At 39.2% G+C, this 23,583-nt stretch overlaps 1 protein-coding gene across 7 annotated transcripts in view; it reads left to right on the top strand.

Annotated features, from left to right (window-relative positions):
• Positions 1-9,622: 9,622 nt before the first annotated feature.
• Positions 9,623-23,583, top strand: part of UBE2U (ubiquitin conjugating enzyme E2 U) — a 62,281-nt gene continuing 48,320 nt past the window's right edge. The window contains exons 1-4 of one of the 7 annotated variants that reach the window (XM_058717127.1): positions 9,623-10,714; positions 12,446-12,527; positions 13,546-13,638; positions 18,566-18,663. In XM_058717127.1, coding sequence (XP_058573110.1) covers positions 10,649-10,714; positions 12,446-12,527; positions 13,546-13,638; positions 18,566-18,663 — 339 coding nt within the window. In that variant the 5' untranslated portion in view covers positions 9,623-10,648. Of the gene's footprint in view, positions 10,715-12,439; positions 12,528-13,545; positions 13,639-18,565; positions 18,664-23,583 lie in introns of those variants that run through there. The other 6 variants (XM_058717129.1, XM_058717131.1, XM_058717128.1 and 3 more) reach the window with 6 other exon arrangements.

Below are 23,583 nucleotides of genomic sequence, written 5' to 3'. Positions count from 1 at the left end.
GTCTCACCAAAGTGACCAGGTTAGTAAATATTCTTATCTGGGAATGGTAAAGTTGGGAGAAAGGCCCCTCTTTAAAATTAGATAGGACATCCCTTACACTTTGAAAAAGGCCAGTATCCTGACATGCTGAATAAAGATAATTCAGGGAATATTCCACTTGAAGGAGAGTGGTTCTCAATATCAGTCTTTGTTGGACATGTGCTCTTGACCAAAATCCATATCCCATGCAAAAAAACAGAACTTGCTGCCCATGGTCATAAATTAGTGCTAAAGCTCTCCCTGACCTTAGAGGCACGTGGATTTTGCAGCAGAAATAGGGAGAGGTCAGGCTTCATCCTACACCAAGTGGTCCTTGACCAATGCAATCCTTGGACAGAGAAACGGTCATTTCATCTGTCATCCGGGCCTATTCTAATACAATTCCCTAAAAGGTTTCTTTTGAGTCTACACTCATTAAGATCACTTACTTGAAGGAGACTGAAACACCCCAATTGTGTGATCTAGTTGTTAACTAAGAATCAACCTAGGAAGACTAAAACTAATAATCAGGCAAAATGACAGCTTGGGACTTATTTGTACTTCCCAAATTCACTCTGGAAACAGAGTGTATTCATTGTATTGGTCAGCTTGGCTGCGGTCATACCTCCAAAATCTCAGGGACTTGCATTATGTTTACTTCTCATTTCCATCAGTCAGCAGAGGTAGGTCTGGGGCTGTGGCCCTGCTCCCAGGTCTTGGAAGGACCAGCTGTTCTTATGGCCTGGGAAAAAAAAAAGAGCAAGGGGCAGAACTGAAACATGGGCACTTGAAAACGTTCTGCTTGGACGTGCTGTATGTCATGTCCTTTTCTCATATTCTCTGGGTCAACACAAATTCTGCAGATGAATGTAACTGTAGGACATGGATGTATCTTACCCTGCTGAGAGGCAGTGCAGCCATACCCTCACAGTCACAGGTAGGGATATAGAATCTCCTTGCAGGGAAGGGGGCAAGTAGTTGGGAACAAGAACACAATCTCCACTCAGCTGAAGCCCTGGGTGGATGAAAGAGCAAACCCACAGCACCAGCACCCTTCTCTCCTCTTGCATTCATGCCAGATGTCACTAATAGATGCTTTTCCAGCAGACTCAGAGTTAGCCTTAAAATTTTCAACATACTGCCCTGGATCTCTGCATTAGAGCAATAGTTGTCAAACCAGCTTATCAAAATTAGGGAGATTCTGAAAATTATAATCTCAGAACCATCCAAGAATGTACCAGAAAACCTACCTTAAAATCTCTTATAGGGGCACCTGGGTGGCTTAGTTGGTTAAGTGTCTGACTTTGGCTCAGGTCATGATCCCATAGTTTGTGGGTTTGAGCCCCACATCAGGCTCTGTGCTGACAGCTCAGAGCCTGGAGCCTGCTTCAGATTCTGTGTCTCCCTCTCTCTCTGCCCCTCCCCCACTCGTTCTCTCTCTCTCTCTCTCTCTCAAAAAAAAAATAATGAACAATGAAAAAATCTCCTATAAATTCCTCAGATACAGCATAAAACACTATCCTTAGCCCTCCTTCATGGGACCTGAATAAAGAGACTGGGAGAATACAGCGCATACTTTTTAAGTGTTCCTGCAAAGGATCTGGATAACCTTGAGTAAGTAAGGGAATGTCAATTTCCTTATCAGTAAAATATTGTAAATGTAGCATAGAGGTTAGGAGTAAAGGTTCTGATGTCATACTGCCTGAGTTTAAATCTCTCTTTCACCCCTTGGTAACCATGCAAATTGAGACAAGTTTCTGAACTGATATTTATTCATCTGTGAAAGTATCTGCTTCCTAGGATTGAAGCTAATTAACCTAAATGAGCTAATTTATGTAAGCTGCAGAGAAGTGCACCTGACACAAAGTTATCAAAAAATAAAGTCTAGATAATTTTATAATTTTTCTAGGGTATCTGTCTTTCAGACTTGCTACAAGCATTTAATGAGAATGTATTTAAATACTTTAAGAATTGTCTGGCACATAGTAGATGCCCAGAAAGTGGTAACGTTGCTATTATTCAATGTGTTTTAAACAACTTTTATAAAGAGATACATTATTTTCTAATGTGGTAAGATATTTAGAGCTCAAAGTATTCCACCTAATTATTCGTGCACATGCTATAATGTAGAACACCCAGGATTAGTGCCAATGAGGTGGGGGCGGGCTTAGCCCTTCAATAATTTCCATCATTTCCCCTCAAACCGGCCCTAATAAACATACATTAAGTAAAAACAGCTTCGAGACACATCCCTAGACCATCCCTATACCATATGTCATCCCTCATACCCCCAAGCTGATTGCCACCTCAAAGCTTCTCCCGTGTTGAAATTCTGGAATCATCCCTGGGGCCAACTAAGAGCACCATGAAGAGGTATATTAAACCAATATATGTGAAGGAAGCCCAGAATAATTACATCTTTTAAGCAGTTCCCTACCCCTACACACACACACACACACACACACACACACAGTCACAGTTGTATTAGATAATATTATATGTGGTATCTCTCAACAATTGGTGTTCTCATGTGGAGAATGAAATAAAGGGAGACCCGATCCTCCTAAAACATTTGAGCATATGTAAAGTGCTGCATTCCTTCATTATAGACCCAAATCCCCTCCTAATGGAATTCTGGGCACTACGTTTTAGAACTTGGATTATGGGGTTTGGGCACCAGCCTGCCAGGGAAAACAAGTTCGGTTCCTTTAAACACCAAGTTCCAAAACAAATAAACAGCTGTTATCAAGTTGCCGACGTAATTCCCACCCTGAAAATGTCCTCAATGCCCAGGGTCGGGTGACCTAGCTGTGCCAGTTTGCCAGGAATTATCCCTGTTTTAGCACTGAAAGTCCTTTTTCCCAAGAGAACCCCTATGCCCAGGCAAACCTGGCCTTTTGGTCATCCTTTCTGAAGCAAAGAATATAAAATCAAAGCCAGCATGTATTGGTTCTGAGCTCCTCTCTGTTAGGTAGACACAAATTCAGATATGAATAGTGATCAAGGGGCCCCTGCATCTTGGGTACCTTACGGGGAGAGAGACTAAATTATTCTATAATTAACGCAGTTCTGAAATTTGAAAGGGCCTGCAACTTCCAACTTTACAAAGGGGAATGAAGCATTTCTTTGAGCTTAGACGTTTATAAGCTAAAATAAAATTTTTAAATGAGAAATTTTAGGAATTTAAGTCGCTGAACTATGCTGCCCACCTCTTTCTTCCTGTTTGATCTTTGAAGATTAGCATTCAGTATTTTTCATGACATTTATATTGGGGAAGGAATATAAGATTATTAAAAGCAGAGAAACTCAATATTGGGAACGCACATCAAAAGGTCTTCAAGACAAAGAAGGGATCATATGATTTGAAACCAGAGTTACTAGAAGCATGTGCGCTGCAGTTCATTTTCTAGTTAACAGCGTAACATACGTCAAAATATGATTTAAACCACTTCTCACAGCTGAGCTGACATTTGGCAATCCTCAGCCTTTTTTTGTTCTTGAGGATGGGGGTTCAAATCCAAACGAGGTTAACACTTTGTACTGGGACATATTCCTGGTGGATGAGGAAAGCAGTTTTTTAGTTTCCGTAAAATGAAAACATCTGTTGGCCAAGTCCTGAGGGAAAGATTTGTTTTTAAAAAGAGGGGGAGGGGACACTTGGCTGTTAAAGCGGAAGGTGGCCTCAGTAACTTTGCAAATGTTAAATAATTACATTGCTCATTGCTTTGCTCACCTAGGATGTGAAAGTTTATATATGAGCCTTGGTTCGGTTTTCATTTTTCAGATACCACACCCATTTTATCCCCTAGCCCTCTAAAGCCATATGTTAATGTCTATCAACTGGTTTCAAGTTCTTTTTACACTAAATCAGGGTAAACCCAACTCAGTAAGTGACTGACCTTTTGCCACATAACTTGTCTTGGTCAGTAACTGTACGCTCTGGATAAGTTGTATTAGTTAGCCATTACTGTGTAACAAAATGCCACAGGCTTAATATTTGAAAACAATGCCCATTTATTAGCCCACCGTCCTGTTGGTCCGATCTGGGCATGGCATGATGGAATCCCCTGTTCAGGGTCTCACAAAGTGTTAGCCAAGTTGAATTCTAATCTGGAGTTCAGGTTCTCTTCCAAGGTCATGTGTTTGTGGCAGGGTTCAGTAGCTTCTGGTTGTAGTACTGAAGCCCTGATTCTCTTACTGGATGTTAGCCAGAGGCCACTGTCAGCTTCTAGAGGCTGCCCACATTCCTTGCCACATAGCTCCCTTAATTTTCAAAAGTAGCAAAAGGGAATCTCCCTCACAATGACTCCTTCTCACACTTTCAGTTACTGATTTCAGGAAGAGTCCAGTCTCTTTTAAGGGCTCACCTGATTAGGTCAGGCTCACCCATTCTTAAAATCAACTGCGCCATTTAACTTAATTGCAAGAGGAAAATACATCATATTCATAGTCCTAAGGAGTGTGCAGTGGGTGGAGATCTAGAAGGTTATCTTAGAATTCTGCCAACCATAAGAAATGTAATGCAACTTTTCTCCTTTCAGTCCTCTAGGCCTACTTTCAAGGGGAAAGACTGAAAGAGAAAGCCAAAAAAAAAAAAAAAAAGTGTATAGTAGGACTTAATAAAATCTATTTTCCACTTAAATTTTCAAAAGTAATAAGTTAATGTAAAAATAATTATTTTGTAGTTCGTACTTTTTTTTTTTTTTTTTTTTTTTGGAGCTGCATGCAGAGTGCTACATATTTGTAAGTTCCGGGAATTAAGGCTCAGTCAGTTACGGGACCAACTCTTGGTTTTGGCTCAGGTCATGATCTCACAGTTCTTGGGATAGAGCCCTGTGTCCGGCTCCACTCTCACAGCATAGAGCCTGCTTGGGGTTCTCTTTCTCCCTCTCTCTACCCCCCCTCTTTCTTTCTCTCTTTCTCAAAATAAATAAATAAACATTTAAAAAAGTTACAGAAGTCAGACTGAGTTCTTAATGAATTTATAATCTAAAAGAAAAGACAGAGTACACATTTAGCTAACAGATTTATATTGGGCCTTTATTACATACCAGACATTATTTTATTATATAGCAATGGTCCAGCTTTCTTGGGTTTACATTTTAGTGGAGGAAAACTCAGAAAGCAAACAAGTAGAAATTCAGCTGGAAAATTGCTTAACTGACTGAGCCACCCAGGTACCCCAAAAGTAGCAATAATTTTTGAAAGAAGCCCAGAGAGCTCACTTGGTAGAACATGAAACATTTGTGAGGCAGGGTAGCCTAGTGGTCAAAAGCATGGACTCCAGAGGTAGATACCCTGGGGTTGCATCCTGGCTGCTGCATTCCAGCTGTGTGACTGTGTATCTCCCTCATCTGTAAAAATTGGAATCAAAATAGTACCTACCTTACAGAGTCATTTCTGAGGATGAAATGAATTACCATGAAACACGTAGAACCCTGTGCCCAGCCCACGGTCAGCATAGGTGTTGACTATCACTCGACCCCAGCCAGTGACTGAGCGCTCAGCAGGCATTAACTGCTTTCAACTCTCACAATGATTCTGAGAAGTAGCTATTATTACTGGCTGGATACTACAGGTGAGAAATGCAGGTACAGGGAGGGAAGCTAAGTGACTTTTTCAAGGCTATGCCACTACTAAAACATAAGTATCTTGGGATATAACCCAGGTCTGTCTCGAGAGCACACATTATTTACCCAGACTTACTAATAAACTTAGACAGTGGAGGGGCGCCTGGGTGGCTCATTCAGTTGGGTGTCTAACTCTTGATTTCTGCTCAAGTCATGATCTCACGGTTCATGACTCTCTGGCCATCCCCTGCTTGAGTGCTCTCTCTCTCTCTCTCTCTCTCTCTCTCTCTCTCTCTGTCTCTCTCTCCCAAAATAAATCAATAGACCTAAACAAAAAGACAGTGGAAGGACTACAGATGGGATTTATTTTCCTGATTGTGTTGGTTTATCTAAAATACAAACACCCATGGGGCGCCTGGGTGGCTTGGTCGGTTGAGCGTCCGACTTCAGCTCAGGTCATGATCTCATGGTCCGTGAGTTCGAGCCCCGCGTCGGGCTCTGTGCTGACAGCTCAGAGCCTGGAGCCTGTTTCGGATTCTGTGTCTTCCTCTCTCTCTGCCCCTCCCCTGTTCATGCTCTGTCTCTCTCTGTCTCAAAAATAAATAAACGTTTAAAAAATTTTTTAAAATAAATAAATAAAGAAATAAAATACAAACACCCACAACAATACATCTGATGAACAAGGCAGAAAAGAACATGGCTTAGGAGAAGTGGCAAGGACATAACATCAGTGCTATCATGTGTGGGGAAATTTTATTAAAACATATGCTATAATAAATGGAAGGTGAGTCTATACAGAGAAAAATATTTTCAGATGGACCTCTACTTAGAAGTTTGCAATTTTAAGAGACTCAGATATTCGTACAGCTGATTTTACTAGTTTCCAGCTCCTGCTGCTATTAATGCGAGACCAAACCTAGCCAGTCGTTACCCACATGCTCAATGCTTGCACACGTATGCACACACATCACACTCCTACCCCTTACCAAAGCCCCAGTTCTGCTTATCAGCTCAGGAGCCTCTGTAACCAGAGCTTGTCTCCCATCCACACAGGAGCTAAGGGAATTATAACAACACAGGATGATGGACAGCCAGCAAGTACAACTGTGATCCCTTTTACTTAGTACCTCCAAATCCAATAGGGCCAAGCCTCCAGAGGCCGACTGGCAGGAAGCTCTGTATTTCTTAGCATTTTCATTCCCAAAACAGTTCCAGGAGTTCTAACCTGTTTGTCCTTTGAGGCCCACTGGTTGGGGACCCTTCTAAGTACCTATGCCTTCTTCTTGGTGCCCTGGGGATTGCGCTTACAATCTATGTCCTGCCTGCAGCTCTCTAGCCCCTCTGCTCCGTGGGCTCCTGCTGTCACTGATTCTTCTGCTCCATTGTCTACCTTGTCTCTATACTCCCAACTTGAACCTGCTATGTTCCCATGGGGCTAGACAAACTCCCCTAAATCACCCACCGCCCACCCCCCATCTTTGCAAACCCCTTCTTCTGCTTACATCTGGTCCTGTCATGAAAGGGTCACTCTCCTGCCCACCCCACCCCCCAATTTTTTATCTGCTAAGTTCAACTCAATCAGCAGAAAGTGTTGCCCCCCTGAGCCAGGTGCTTGGTGCTGGGAATTCAGTGATGAATAAACAGGTCTCCATGCCCTTAGGAATTTACATTCTGTGAGGAAGAAAAAGCCAGAAAGAGATCACTTCAAAATAATGTGGTAACAATCCACAAAGATGTGCCCAGGTTAAATGAGAACATAACCCATCATGGTGGTTTAGGAAGAGTCTGAGAAGGAATTGATGTCTTTCAGCAATCTGTAAGAGCTGGTTAGCCAGATAAAGAAGAGGAAGAAAGTCCAGGTAGAGAGCCTAGCCAAGGTGATACAGGGAAAAGATAAGCAGTTCAGTGCTGCTGTTTCAAATATGAAGTAGAATGGGCATCAGTAAAGGAAAGGTCAATAGGAAAAATATCATGGAAGTTTTGCAGTGCCATGTTAGGAAGCTTGGATTTAATTCTATAGTGCATGGGCTCTTAAGCTTTTTACATCACAGGTGATTATTAAAATTAATGAATTCCATGACCCTGTTCTACAAAAAAAAAAAAGCCTATGTGCACACACATACAGATATACAGGCAAATACGAGGTGGCCCACAATTACAGCCCCCAGATCTATACCCTTAGAAGTCAATCCACATTTAAAACCCTGAAAATGGAGGTAGGCAGGGTAAGCTGTGGTGGTGAAGGGAATCTTTTGCAGTATTTTAAACAGAGAATTACATTATCACATGTTAGTTTTACATACATTACTGTGAGGTATCATGACACACAAGTCTGGAGGCAGAGAGTATAGTATAAAGATGCTCTGTGTTCTAGCAAGAATAACAAGGCTGTGAACTTGGGTACTGGTAATAAGGCTCGAGAAGAAGCTAGAAAAGCAGCGGGTCTGGTTGAGTACTTGAAGGTGAGTCATGAGGAAGAGAAGTCAGAGGGGAACTTCAGATTTCCAGCTTGAGAAACTGGATGAACAAAATGGAATAGGAGGCTAGTGAAGAGGGGGAAAGGTATTTAGTTCATTTTTGGACATTTTGAATCTGAAATGTCTTTGAAACAGCTGGCTGAGAACCAGGCAATTGAGTACACGTGGCTGAAGTCCCGAGGAGAAATCAAGGCTAGTAATATCAACTTTAGGGGCCATATGAGAATCTACCAACTTGATTTTCATTGCATTGAAGTTACCCGTATAAATACCAATTTCTAAAAATTCAGAACAAAGAATGTTTTAATTTTACCTTTTCCTTTTACCTTAACATAATTTTCCCTAGAACAAAATTGTAAAGAAAAGACAAAGGATTATGCAATTACTATCACAGTGTTCCCCTACAGGGTCAAAGGAGCCACAGGACCACCATGATATCATCAAGAAATCTAGCTAAACCCTCAAATTGGGTATACTCTCTTCTCACTGAAATGTCCTGTCTTCACTTTCACTCTACATTCACAGTCCTGTAAGGTCCAAGTTAAAATCTATTGGATATAAAAGGTAGCCAAAAAAGTTCGATCTTAGATCCTACTTGATATTTTAATAGGAAAAATTCTTTTATAGTCAGTTTTATGTAACAGAATAAAATCATTTTATTGTGCTACAATGTTAGTAAAATTAATACATTGCTGGGAATCTGTAAGCTATCATACCTGAACATGAAATTGACCATGGGAGCCTTCTAAACTGTCTTCCTCACAATCCATTCTCCACAAAGCAGCCAGAGAAATTTTGTAAATGGAAATCAGAGCATGACTCTCTTTGGCTTAAACCATTGAATGGATCCCCATGGCTATTCAAATAAAACCCAAACCTCCCATCATGTAGGGAGGGCCCCACCCTAATTTATATCTCCCTCTACTCTCTCTAGCCCTCCCTGGTTCCTTTTTTAAGCCTAGCTTTTCCCTGACTATAACTACTGTGTATTCATCTTCCTGGAAGTATCTGCCCTCAGTTGCATAAAGCTGGATCCTTTTCATCTTATCTTTCAGGTATCATCTCAAAAACCACTCCTGGCAGAGGCCTTCCTTGACCACCATATCTAACCCTTAACTACCTACTGCACTCTCTGTCACATTACTCTTTTACTGTCTAGCCAGCACTTACTGCGATCTGAAATTATGACTTTTGTTTTGTATACTTGTTTTGTTTTTGTGTACTTTATTGTATCCTGGAGCCATAAAGCATAAAGGAGACATAAAGGCAGTCACTTCATTTGAATTGTTTTCATGGCACATAAGAAGTCCTTAATGTTTGTGGAATGCATGAACTTATTTAACTGATAGCCGGTTTCTGTAAAATTAGCTAAATAGCTAGCTAACCAGAAGGTACTCTGAACAATGATGTCAACTTCTGTAGTCGGCACTGGCAAGCGAGCACCTTTCAGTAGCTCACAGTCTGCTGTAGAAGACGACAGTTGTCTGTTGAGCAGTTGTGATCCAGTGTGATAAATGCTAACGAGGAGGTAAACATAGGGTCCTCTAGGATCACAAAAGAAAGATTCCATGAGGGCGAAGTTAAATCTGAACGACGAGTGAAGGAAAAGTGGTGGGGGAAACGGGTGGAAGGAATGTGGTAAATGTCTAGATAGAAGGCAAAGTAGTGCAAAACCCTGTGGCACAAGATGGGAACCTGATACATTTGAAATACTTCCCTGTTCCCGGAGCATCCTCCCAAGGCAACTGTCGGGTTTGACGACTTAGTAATATTTGTAACGTACTATGAATGATAGCTTGCCATATACGTTATGATTAATAAGCTCAGACTTGTATGTAGTGATTACTTATTACCAGACAGTTTCTGATATTCAAAGAAGAGTGAAAGCATTTCAGAGAAGGACTGCGAGTGAAGGCTTCTGAAAGATCCTGGGACTTTACCCCACCCTCTACACTAATTGGGTACAGTCCACTTTGGTGGACTGAGTTGGCGTGGGGGGGCGGGGGTTGTTGTCTTGACAACAGATCTCATTGGCCTGTCAAAGTGAAACTGTTGGACGATTGGCTGCGAAGCTTTCCAGAGGCCTGCCCCGGTCGCTGATTGGATGAGGGGCAGCCAAACTCCCCCCACTCCTTTCCCGCAGGGTTCTGTTGCTCGGCAACCGATTTGCGACCTCCAGCGAAGCGGGCACCCGGTTACACCTGTGAAACGTAAACTACCCGACTAACGAGGGCCCCACGCTGCCCTGAGCTTACACCTCTCCAGCTCGCCGCCCGCACGGACGACACGGGTTGTGCCAGGTGCTCATCCAAGTTTGCCTTGAGACCAGGCTGTGGGCTGGCACGGCGGTCGCACACCGCAGTTGAGCACGTGCCCGGTTTCCTTCTTGAAGTCAGAGGAGAAAAAAAAGTCACTGTTCTATGTCCAATTTAGAGCCACTTCTGTTGGGAGGACACAGCGTTCTGGGGCTCTAGAAAACAAGATTTATGTCGGAGTGGGAGAGTGACCGGTAATCTCAGACATCTGTCTCAGAGTGCAGCCTAGGAGTGTGGGGACAAGTGCCAGGCCCTTTGCTGCCTTATCATGCACCGCAGGGCTTACTTCTTGCTGGAAAGAGACTTCCAAGAGTTGAAGGAGAACAATTTTAAGGTAAGTACCGGGAACCTGGAGGGATGGGTTTCGTTGGGGTACAAATTTTTAAAAATCATTTTGATCCGTGTTTATTCTAGAAGGCATAATTTAGTTAAACCTAATTTGCCACTGCAGCATTGTTATTTAATGAGTTGATTGCACTGTTACACTATAATAGTAACAATTATTATTACTTCATAATAACAGTTCACAATATTGAGCATATTATGCTAAGTAATTTATGCGTATTTAAGCCCTGAATAATAGCAAGTAGTAATTAGTAGGTGCAGGGCTGTGGCTCATTAATTACAATATCATAAAATAAGTAGTGTTGAGGTGCCTGGGTGGCTCAGTTGGTTAAGTGTCTGAGTCTTGATTTTGGCTCAGGTCATGATCTCACTGTTCAGTGGGTTCGAGCACCAGATCTAGCTCTGCTCTGGCGGTGTGGAGCCTGCTTGAGATTCTCTCTCTCTCTCTTTCTCTCTCTGCCCCGCCCCTTCTAAGATAAATAAGTAAACTTTTTTTTTTTTTTAAGTAGTGTTTTGTTTTACCTACATTAAATAGAAACCTAAGTCTTAGAAAGGTTCAGTAAATATTTGGCCCCAGGATTCTATCATAGGGTTTTCGGATTCCAAACGCCTTGCTCTTAAGTCTTAAGTTCTACTAATCACTGTCTAGTGCACTTTTCACCAACTGCTATCATAATGCACGAGTGCCTTTACTTTATAATTTTAACACAGAGGAAGGCTTTGCCCTGAGTGCCACCACAGTGAGACCCATAGGTGCCACAGGCTGATGTATCACTTATGGTACGGAGAATTAAAAATGGAAGGGGGGGGAGGGGGTACTTAAGAGAAAGAATGGAAAGAAAGCCACCTTAGAGGGAATGCACAGAGGGCTACCAACAGTTGCTTCAGGTGTAGTTCAGTGGTTTTTTTCTGTTTCGACCCCTGCTATAGAAGTGTTGTCTTCGCTTGCAGATGTTAGAACAATTATTGAATCCAACAACAAACATCCCGGATGCACAAACCTAACATTTGATGTTGTTTCTGCTCTACCTGAACTTTGTAGTTCTCTGGTAAAAGAGAATTTGATGAAGGGAGAAGTGATATGTAAATATAGATAATGGAGAAAATGGAAATATTATAATGTTTATCCAGACTTGCATTTAACATACTTAATAACGATGTGGTTGCTCAGAAATGTTTGTCAACTATATTTAAGTATTCCCCAGCATAAGTGATAAAGTTTTCCATGAAATACATTCTTGTCCATCCATTGGGACAGTACCTCAAGTATATGAAAATTTTATTTTTATATACAAGCATAATTTTGGAATTGTGTTTTTCTTAATGAAAATTTTTTACTTCATTCCTTCAATAGAGCATCCATATAGTTTTTTAAAGCTCTGAAGAAATTCCTGCTTTCCAACTCTTTCCTTCTTTTCTGTTTGAAATCTTAAATTAGCTATTGATTTATATAAGCCACACATCTCAGTCTTGACTTTGTAGTCCCGCTTGCAATTTCCATGCTTATGATTTATTTTAAATTTACTATTGTGTGTATTTCTTGGAATCTACCTTAACTTCTGTGTAATAAGACAATATCTAGCATCTCCCCAAATCAACAAATAAATAAATTTATCAGGAAAAGAAAATGTGGAGTTTTTGGAATTCATTGTAATTTGACATCTGATCTTCAAAGCTGTGATATTTAATCTTCCACTTTGCTTTGTTTTTTAAATTAAAGGGTATTACTGCCTTTCCTGTAAGTGAAGATCTGATGGAATGGGGAGCTAGTATTCAAGGTCTACAGAATACAGTTTGGCAAGGTTTGTGTTTTCAAAACTAATTTGCTTTTTAAAAGTCTTTATGCCATTATCAGCCTATTTTCTTTCATGTATATAATCAGGTTATAATATACAAATTCTCTAAAATTTTAAAAGTATTCACATGTTATTTTTTCATTATGTGCCTTAATTTCTTGCCATTTGTCAACATAGATGGAAATTTTAGATTTGAATTTTTCTTTATGCCAAATGTTAATGTTCTTACACTTTTAAGAAGCAGACAAGACACAGTAAAGTATATCAATTGGGAATATCATGTAAGCCTTCCATGAAATCAGAGAATAGCTATCAAAATTCCTACTTGCACAGAAATCCCACAATTATCTCTCACTTCTTTCCTCTGTGATTTTCCCCCCAAATTTTCACAAATCAAATTTTTAAGAAGACTGGGCCACTATAAACGTTAATGACCATGCACTTTTTCTTTGTGGTTTAACAAGACAGATTTGTCGAGTGAAGCAGGGGAGAGAAACATAAGTAGATAATTGTAAAAAAAAAATAATAATACGTGATAGTAATGGATTTTGAATGGAACGCTGAGGAGGCAGTGATTAGTTAATTTCACCTTGGAAAGTCAGGAGTGGCTTCTCAGGGAAGTGACACTTGAGTTGAATCCTTAAGAACGGGTAAAAGTTTGTCAGGTTTAGAAGGAGAGGAAGGAAATTCAGTCTGAGTGAACAGCATGGCAAAAGCTTATCAACAAGAAATGGTTCTGGAACAGTGAGTTCAGTAAATATGAGCAATACAGTCAGGAGGCAGGTGTTAAGGGATGGAGTCAGTGGGCAAAAAGGGTTGATGGGAAACAGGCTGAAAACACAGTGGGATTAGATTGTGCAGAGTGTGTTATACTGTGTAGGGGAGTCTACATACCCTGTGATCCAATTTACTTATAAATAAAAATCCAGGGACCTTGAGGAGGCTAACGTGTAGAGAAACTTCAGGTTTCAGGTAATCAGTGCCACATGACACTTCTGTAAAAATGTTTGTGTCTTTATCATAGGATTATTCTTCCAACTGACAATAAATTTTACATCGGAGTACAATTTGGTCCCTCCAGTTGTGAAATTCTTAACAATTCCTTTTCATCCAAATGGTAAGGACCAAATGAGATTTCTTCATTGGGGCTCTGTCCCTATTGTCCTTGTTCCTCATAAGTGTTTAAGAATGTTTCTTTTTAACAACTTTGTTATGGTTATATTAGTAAGCATGCTTATTGGGTAAAATATGCAAAGGCACGATAAAATTATCAACTTGAGTCCTAACTCAGCTATTGCTCTCAACACTTAAATTTATTTTCTTTTTACTATGTATGTATTTTTTCTACATAGTTGAAATATTACATATGAAGTTTTTAAAATGACATGTTTATTTCTACATTATTAAACATTCTTCAAAGGTCATTTTTGATGACCAAATGATAAACTTAACTATTCTCATATTGTTCAATATTCTCGTTGGGTCTAATATTTTTATCATAAAAAATGATGCACTGACAAATTAACATTTTTTTTTTAATTTTTTTTTAATGTTTTTTTTTTTGAGACAGAGAGAGACAGAGCATGAACGGGGGAGGGTCAGAGAGAGGGAGACACAGAATCTGAAACAGGCTCCAGGCTCTGAGCTGTCAGCACAGAGCCCGACGCGAGGCTCGAACTCACGGACTGCAAGATCGTGACCTGAGCCGAAGTCCGATGCCTAACCAACCGAGCCACCCAGGCACCCCACAAATTAACATTTTAGAAATAAATTAGTTAGAATGCTGTTCAAGTTATATACAAAGTGAATTCCTGATATATCAAAAATCTAAAAGTTTTACATACTAAAAAGAAAATCTAATAGAAATTTTTATCAGCTTGATGAGGAAGGCCTTTTCAAATATGATAAAACCTAGAATCCATGAAAAAAGCATGGTACATTAAACTATATAAACTTTTTAAAACTTCTCTATGTCCAACAATATTATAAACAGAGACAAAACACATGACTTTTGCAAACCAAGGGAAAAATTTGCAATGAGAACAGAATATCTACAACATATAAAGAGCACTTAAGAATCAATAAGAAAAATTAAAGCAATAGAAAAATGGGCAAAAGTTATAAACAAACACTTTATAGAAGAAACATAACAAAAATAAACACAAAAAGATGTTCAGCCACACCAGTAAGAAAGTAAATGCATATTAAAACAAAAATTATGATTCATTGCTTATGTTTACAAAATGTTAAAAATCTGCACAATTTTAGTAGGGGTAGGCAAACATGGGCTCTCTGACATAATGATGACCTTAGTGTGACCTATGTGGGAAGCAGTTTGACAGTTTCTAATTAGCAATAAAGGGCAAACAGCCCTAAATCAGCAATAAAGGGCAAACAGCCCTAAATCCATGTAATACCATATTTATAAATGATTCCATAGAAATAGTAGCACAAGTGGGAAGAGTATGTTTAATATTTAAAGATGTTTGTTCCCAATAACAATGTCGGAAACGGTAAAAAGGGAGATAAACACCAGTGTCCATTGATACTGGAATTTTTAAATAAAATATCTTACAGCTATATACATAACAAGGAAGATATATAAAAGCAAGACTTTTTGGTCATTGCTATATTCCAAGAATATTCACTACTTGGCATATATCTGGTGTTCAAATATTTTTAAATAAATATGTCCAGTGACACCTGGGTGGGTCAGTTGGTTAAGCATCCGACTCTTGATTTTGGCTCAAGTTATGATCTTGCACTTGTGAGATCGAACCTCACATCAGGCTCTGTGCTGACGATGCGGAGCCTGCTTGGAATTCTGTCTCTCTCTGCCCCTCTCCTGCTCTCACCTGCAAGAGCTCTCTAAACAAACAAACATCAAATAAATAAATAAATATGTCCAGAAATATGTTGATGATTCACTGTTAAATGGAAAAAAAACACACTTCAAAGAATAACATGTAAGATATAATTCCATTTAATGAAAAAACAAAAACCATACACACACTCACACACACACCTGTGTGTGTATATTTGTATAGACCAACTAGTAATAATTCTAAAGACTGGCATTAGTAGGCAAGGGAGTTTTCATATTTTACTTTATATACTTTCATATAATTTTTTCCAAGTACATTATTACTTTGTAATTTTAAAAAAATCCCTATTTTTAAGGGATAAAATTAAATTTATGGTACAAAATTCATTGTGTATGTTTTCTATTATTTGCTTAAAATAAACACAAATGAAGTTACTGGTTAAATATGGGGGGGGGAGGTGGTCTTCTTAACTCATAGTTACAAACCTTCCATTTCCACAAAGTACAAAGAGCTTCTGTCTCAAGGAGAGAAAGTATAGAACATCTGTGATTGCTGGTCTTTCCCTCCATCACTGCTTGAGTGACTTATCTGTTGGGGAAATAGGAGGAAAAATTGAACACGTGTGGCTCAGCACTTTCTCAACACTTTATTTCCAACCAGCCTTCCCAGAGAATGGATGCTGTCTCACTTTCTCCAGGCAAGAAACGGGCAGGCCTTCAGTTTGGGTGTTAAGTCCAAATCAGGGGGGCTTTTTGTGGAGCTTGATTAAAGCCATTGATCATGCATTCTCCATTTCGATCTAACCTACAGTAAAGTTGATGTTTCACACTTACGCCTGTTTCATTATGTATGAACTCGGGAGGAGCAGAGTATTATTTATTAGCCCCCAAACTCCAAAAGATGGCTGTATATTGTTCTAAGTCTTTAACATAAAGCCAAGTTGCCTGTCTGGATGCTATTTACACTTCCACCAGTAACTGTATACAAAGTTCTCATTTTATCACTCTCCAATTCTGGGCATGGAAACTTCAGAGACTTTTTTTGCCAATTTTATAAAAATCTCACTTTTTTATTTTATTTTATTTTTTTTTATTTTTTTTTTTTTTTTACATTTTTTTTTTTTTTTTTTTTTTTTTTATTTATTTTTGGGACAGAGAGAGACAGAGCATGAACGGGGGAGGGGCAGAGAGAGAGGGAGACACAGAATCGGAAACAGGCTCCAGGCTCCGAGCCGTCAGCCCAGAGCCTGACGCGGGGCTCGAACTCACGGACCGCGAGATCGTGACCTGGCTGAAGTCGGACGCTTAACCGACTGCGCCACCCAGGCGCCCCCTCACTTTTTTATTTTAATAAGCACTTCTTTGAATATTTGCGAGTTAAACATTTTTTCATGTCTGTTGATGGTATTTCTTATTTTGCAAATTGTCAGACTTAGCAATGTTTATTACATTGTCTTAGATGTTGCAAATATTTCCCTCTGTCACTAATTTTTAAATTTTGCTTATGCTGGCTCTTTTATATCTGGGATTTAAAAAAAATTTTTTTTTAATTTTTTTTTAACGTTTTTATTCATATTTGAGACAGAGAGAGACAGAGCATGAATGGGGAAGGGTCAGAGAGAGGGAGACACAGAATCTGAAACAGGCTCCGGGCTCTGAGCTGTCAGCACAGGGGCCCGATGCGGGGCTCGAACTCACGGACCGCGAGATCGTGACCTGAGCCGAAGTCGGCGCTCAACCGACTGAGCCACCCAGGCGCCCCTGGGATTTAAAAATTTTTATGTAATCATATCTATTAGTCTTGTCCTTTGAGATTTTTGTAATTATCTTTAAACTTAGCTGACCCTTTCCCCAAACACAATCAAATCATCATTTTAATATTCTTTTAGTTGTTCTGTAGTCTTATTTGTCATATTTAACTCTATTCTTTCTTTAAAATACCGATTTAGTTAACTGAGGTGACTGAGTGGCTCAGTTGGTTAAGCATCTGACTTTGGCTCAGGTCATAATCTCATGGTTCACAAGTTTGAGCCCCACGTGGGGCTCTGTGCTGACAGCTAGGAGCCTGGAGCCTGCTTTGGATTGTGTCTCCCTCTCTCTCTGCTTCTCCCCCCCCCCCCCCCCGCCTCTCTCAAAAACAAACATTACAAAAAATTTTGTAATAAAATAAAATAAAATACTGATTTAGTTAATTAACTGTGTCAGGGGATATGCTAAGCTCTACGTATCTTTCCAATCTGTATATAACAGAACAAAGCTGGCAGAGAGGTTCTGCTGTCCTCATCATGCAGTATCATTTCTGGATGTAAGGCATTTACTCTGTGACCAGTGGGAAGGGGGAGAACCACAGAGGGCAAAACAGCTTCCTTCAGGAAATATGATGTAGAAGTTGCACACTTTCCTTCTGCTGATATCCCGCGATTACATCTTAGTTACATGGTCGCATCTCGCTGGAGGAAAGGCTGGGGAAAATGCGGGCAACCATGTGTTTATCTAAAATCACAGAGAGGGATGGAGATGGGGGCAGGCATAGAGCTTCTTATCACAGAAGAAATGGAAGAAAGGAAGAGTAGATACCAGAGGACAATGAGTAGTCTGCACACTTGTTGATTATCTTTTCTTTTGCCGCTGACTCATAATTGCACTTTTAACATACAACAATTGTAACCCATAGTAGGATTTGTTTCTAAAGGTTCTTATCACATTGTTTAATCTCACATCCCACTCCAGGGTTATAATTATTATAGTTTTACAACACAATGTCAAATCCAACAGCTCTCTTTTCACCTTTTCACAATTTTCTTTTCACTTCTTAGCTTTTTATGGCAAGGTTTTTCTATTAGGGTACAAATGTTTCTCTTATTATTTACAAAAGTTTTTAATATGCTAATAAAACGTATTGTACTTTATCTTTTGATTCTTTTCAGTGAAGATAGTTTCTTTCATTGTATCCCCCTTTCACACATTAGGAAAGTGAGACCTAGAGAGGTAAAGTTAAATTGCTCAAGGTCACAGAGCTGACAAAGCAGGGGAGTCAATGTTCAGATCTATGTGTATGCTTTTAACAGCTACACTATATCAACTGCCAGTCACATTCACTGAAAATACTTTTCTGCTTTCTCGTTTGCTTTCTGATTTTGCCTGTGATATTTTGATGTTCATAAACTGTAAATAATAATTTTATTATATGTGTCAATATTAATGTATTATTTCAATACAGTAGACCAAAATACTGGTCGGGCCTGTATAGATTTTTTGGACGACGCTGATAAGTGGAATACAAGCTATACATTGAGCAGCATTCTATTTACCCTCCAGGTAAGAACAGAGTAATACAGTGTTCTCTTTAAATTTGTTTACAAGTTTATTTATTTATTTTGAGAAGTGGGGAGGGTCAGAGAGAGAGAGAATCCCAAGCAGGCTTCACACTGTCAGCTCAGAGCCCAATGTGGGGCTCGATCTCATGACCATGACCACTCCATCTCATGACCATGACCACTCTCAAAATCAAGAGTCAAGTGCTTAACCAACCGAGCCTCCCAGGCACCCCTAATGCTCTCTTTAATACTTTGAACTCTCCCAGTTATTCAAAATATAAGGAATAAGATGTACAATGCATATTTAAATGTTTGAAGGATTTGAGTAAGCTTATGTAAATCAGTAACATTTTTATACCAAGGTTATAAAGTGGGACTTACAAAGATTATTATTTTAAAGTGAAATTGATAGGTCCCTTTACAATGAGAGAATGCATATTTTATTAAAAAAAAAGAACTGGATGGTTTCAATTCTAGAAATACAGTCTTAAGTTTTCTTTTGGCTTCTAACTTCACTTCATAATATTGGATGTGATCCTTCTTCATTCATGAATCTTGCCTTGCTCAGAGAGGTGAATCAAATGGCTAGAACTTAAAATGTTCAGCTTTATCAGCTTGGCTTCTGACAGTGCTAGCGACTTGCTCTTTTATAACTTTCATATCAAACCCAGGGAACAATTAAACCAGGGATTCCCCGCCCCCTCCCCCCCAGACTGATGCCTGTTTCTGGAATGCCCCCTTGCCTCTTGGATGCATCGTCCTAAGAAGCATGCCTCAGTGTTGTGTTATTTCTGTCCCTCAATGAGCCTCCTTTCTCCTCTGGTGCTAAAATAAATTATTTCAGTGGCACTTGCTTTGACCACCTATAATCCAGCTCAGCGATGTCTTTTCCATGGACCTACTTATATCATTAATAATATCTGAAGATAAACTATTAAATGTTGATTATCTGGAATACTTAGAGAATAAAGTATTCTGGCTTAATTGAATTCTCTCCATCACACAGAATTATAAGAGAAATTCTGTTTCTTATTTTTGAAAAAAAAAATGTTCTGTGTGGTCATCTTAGTATATACTGAGAAAAATAATCTTTTTGAAGATTAAATGCTCAAGCTTATTCATTCATTCATTCTACAAATATGTACTGAGCATCTACCTGTGTTAGGCCATGTTTGGGAAGAGATATTTGAGCAAACACTGGAAAGAAGTAAGGGAGTGTGATATGCAGGTCTCTGGGATTGATCTTCTGGATTCCTTCAGAGTGAGTCACATTCCAATCTCTTCTACCCAAATTAGGATCTGCCTGAAGAATAGTAAAACCAAATGTTCCCAAAATGTAATGAGTGAGGGCAATCCAGAATGAAATGATAGAGAATTTGAATTGCAGACTAATTTAATAAAAGGAAGATTTAGGGCTCTGAGTTCAGGGTGCTTCGTCCTGCCACTTCGCACCTTTGTACCACTGGACAAATTTCTTCACTTCTAAATACTGAAATTCTCCATCAGTAAAATGGGGCTGTTAGTAACTCCCTTGTATAACTTGTGAGGATTAAATAAATTAACACATGAACTTAGAATCGTGAGTGATCCAAGAAAAGAACTCAATAAAAGCTAGTTAATATTATGATTGTTCTTACCTTTAACAAAGTGACAGCAAAGTACAGCCAAATATATCATGGAAAGCCAGTAGATGACACAGTTGTTTGTCTTTTTATTTTTCAGATAGATTTATAAAACAAACATGCTCACGTTACAGATCTGTAAGATAGTAGAAAGGAAAAGAAAATCACTGATAGTCATAAAGAAAACCCCTAATCCTGCTGTTATTAACATTTCCCTGTAATGTTTTCTCCTCTTTTTTTTTTTTTGTTTGTTTGTTTGAAATCTTTCAGTTCCACATTCACTACAGTGTCAAGCTCAGTTCTGTTGCCTGACAAACAACCCCCTTGTCCTCACACCTGGGCTTCATTCTCTCCCTGACGTACCATGCAGCCCCCTCGTATTATATCTTCATGCTTTTCTTCACTCACAGTGCGTGGTTCAGTTCAGGTTAAAAAGCATTTATAGAGCTCTCAATTCTAAAGTTACAAACTCAAGCAAGTCTTGGACCTTGAGAAGTGCCCAGTCTGGTTTCTGCCTGACAACTCAGTCTCTCCTTCCCTCTTGCTCGGTCTGTCTGGCAAGCGGCTGCTCCCATCAGCAGAGTCAGGGCAAATGAGTCCTCCTTTGGGATACCTTTCCTGACTTTCTTTCATAGGTAGAACTGATGGGTTTGATGTTTGAGGAATTTCTTTTGTCCCCCACCCAGTAAGTAGTACTCTAAACAGATTTCTATCAGGGCACTGTAATACTGTAAAGCACATACTCCTTTCTTATCTGTCTTCTCCTGTTGGACTAGAAGCTCCTCGAGGTCAGGGAACAGGTCCAATTCATCTCTGATTCCCCAGTACCTACCCAGGACAATGCTGACAGTAGGTACTAAGTAACACAAATGGAAGAACGAACCTGAATCGTTGTGTTGTTTCAATTATGGTTTATATCTATAAATTACTTGACCTGTTTATTTTTCACTTAATATTTTATCTCAAGTAATTTTCATATTGCTGCAATTAATATTTTAATAGCTATTTAATGGTCTTTTGAGGTCAGCACTGCCCAGTAGAACTTACTGCACTGACAGAAATGTCCAGTATCTGCACTGTCTAATACGGTGGGCACTAGTCACATGGCTACTGAGAACTTGAAATGTGGCTGGTGTAACTGAGGAGGACTCAGTTTTTCACTTATTTTATTTAATTTAAATTTCAATAGCCACATATGGCTAGTGCCTACTGTAATGGACAGTACATGGATAGGCCATCATTTCTGAACACTTCCCTTTAAATAACAGATGAGACCTACGTATAATTATCACATTGTTTTTCAAGGGAGTAGCATTTGAAATGTGTTTAAAATATTTTAAAGTCTAACTATACTAATCATTTCCTCCTAAAATTTTTATAATCTCATAAAATATTTTAAGAACACTTGTACTTCAATATATAGTGCAAAGGTAAATACCAACACCTATCCATAAAAGGAATTCCAAATTCATGGGCTTTAACTAATTGAAAATTATAAATTGTACCTACAGTTACAGTTGTTTACCAATGCTTCAGGTTTGTTTTGTACTTATCCTCTGGAAATCTGCTTTGTGTTCTTTCATACTATCACAGGGCTGATTTAAAAGTTGGACCTTTATTTTTTTTTTTACTATTTTAACAAGGTGTCTGATTGATACATTTGAGTATATTCCAGTTCTTAAAAATCATTAAGTACATGTAGTAGCTTGTGTACACATTATATGGAAAGGTCTTGGGCACAGTGTCAACGTGAAGACTGTTGAATAAACTTTACCAGATGTGCCTCTGAGTAAGATTGCCTCTCCAGCCAAAGACCAAAAGCTTGCTCTTGAAGATAAGTTTGATCTGCTTCCTGCCCACTTTGAGAGGTATAGTGCAACCCACACTGAATCCTTATTCAAGCAACTTATAATATTCTTGGAAATATAGCTCAAATGTGTTTTCCAAACAGAAAAACTCAAATAACAGCAGTAAATTCTTAATGCTTTTGAGATATCAGATGTCAGATTATTGCTTTCATTGGTCATGACTGCCATCATTTCCATGACACATAAGCCACAATTATCCACTTGGATCTACATGTAGGTATTCTGGTAGTTATTATTTTGGCTGTATTTTATTATCTAATTTGAATGTTGTAATAGTCACAATACTGAATTATTGAATAAATACTTGCAATTTGGGAAAATAATTAAAAATTTGAGGTGATGGATAGACAAGATTATGGTTTAGCGGAACTATCAAGTTTTGGTTACTACTGGTCACCCTATTTTGTCCAGATGCACATATACTATAGCAGGCAGAATTTTCAAGATATCCTAAGACTCCCATCCTCTGGTTATTCAGTATAATATACATACTGCTGTAAAAGGACTTTGCAGATGGAATTATGGTTACGAATCAACTGACCTTAAAATACGAAGGTAATCCTGAATTATACAGGGGGACCCAAAGTAATTATATGGCCTGTTACCAACAGAAGAGGAGGACAGAATAGTCACTCAGAGAAATACAGTGGAAGAAGGAGAATGGTTGTGGCAGGAGGGGACATCAGAGCAATTCCAAGAATTAGAAGGGTTTTTTTTATACCTTAATTTCTCTGAGATGTAGGGGTCCAAATGTAACCTGCAAGAGACCTCTTATAGCTAAGGATGGCCCCCAGCTTACAGCCAGCAAAGAAACAGGGACTTCAGTCCTACAAATTCAAGGGTCTGAATTCAGCTAACAAACAACCAGAATGAGCTTGGAAACAGATTCTTTCAGAACCTCTCATAAGGGCCCAGCCAGCCGACACTTTGATTTTAGTCTTGTTAAATCTGGAAAAGAGAAACCAGCCTAATCACCCCAGACTTCCCACCTACAGAAGTGTGAGATAATAAGTTTGTATTGTTTAAGCTGCTAAAGTTGTGCTAATTTGTTACATCAGCAGTAGAAAACTACAGATAAAAAATTAATCATTCAGGGATCTGGAGGAATATTGAGGTATACACAGCCTTAATACATATGTTTGCTTATCCATATCTAAGTATGGTCTTATGTTAAAATGTAAACCTTTGGGGTGCCTGGGTGGCTCAGTCAGTTAAGCATTCAACTCTGGATTTTGGCTCAGGTCGTGATCTTGCAGTACATGAGCTAGAGCCCCACATCAGGCTCTGCACTGGCAGCGTAGAGCCTGCTTGGGATTCTCTCTCACCCTCTCTCTCTGCCCCTGCCCTGTACTCAGTAGTTCGTTCTCTCTCTCTCTCTCTCTCTCTCTCTCAAAATAAATAAATAAACATTTAAAAAATAAAATGTAAACT

The sequence above is a fragment of the Neofelis nebulosa genome, chromosome 2 (assembly GCF_028018385.1).
Source record: "Neofelis nebulosa isolate mNeoNeb1 chromosome 2, mNeoNeb1.pri, whole genome shotgun sequence".
In the NCBI taxonomy this organism is placed as follows: Eukaryota; Metazoa; Chordata; class Mammalia; order Carnivora; family Felidae; genus Neofelis; species Neofelis nebulosa.
This window is presented reverse-complemented; position numbering and strand designations above follow the sequence as displayed.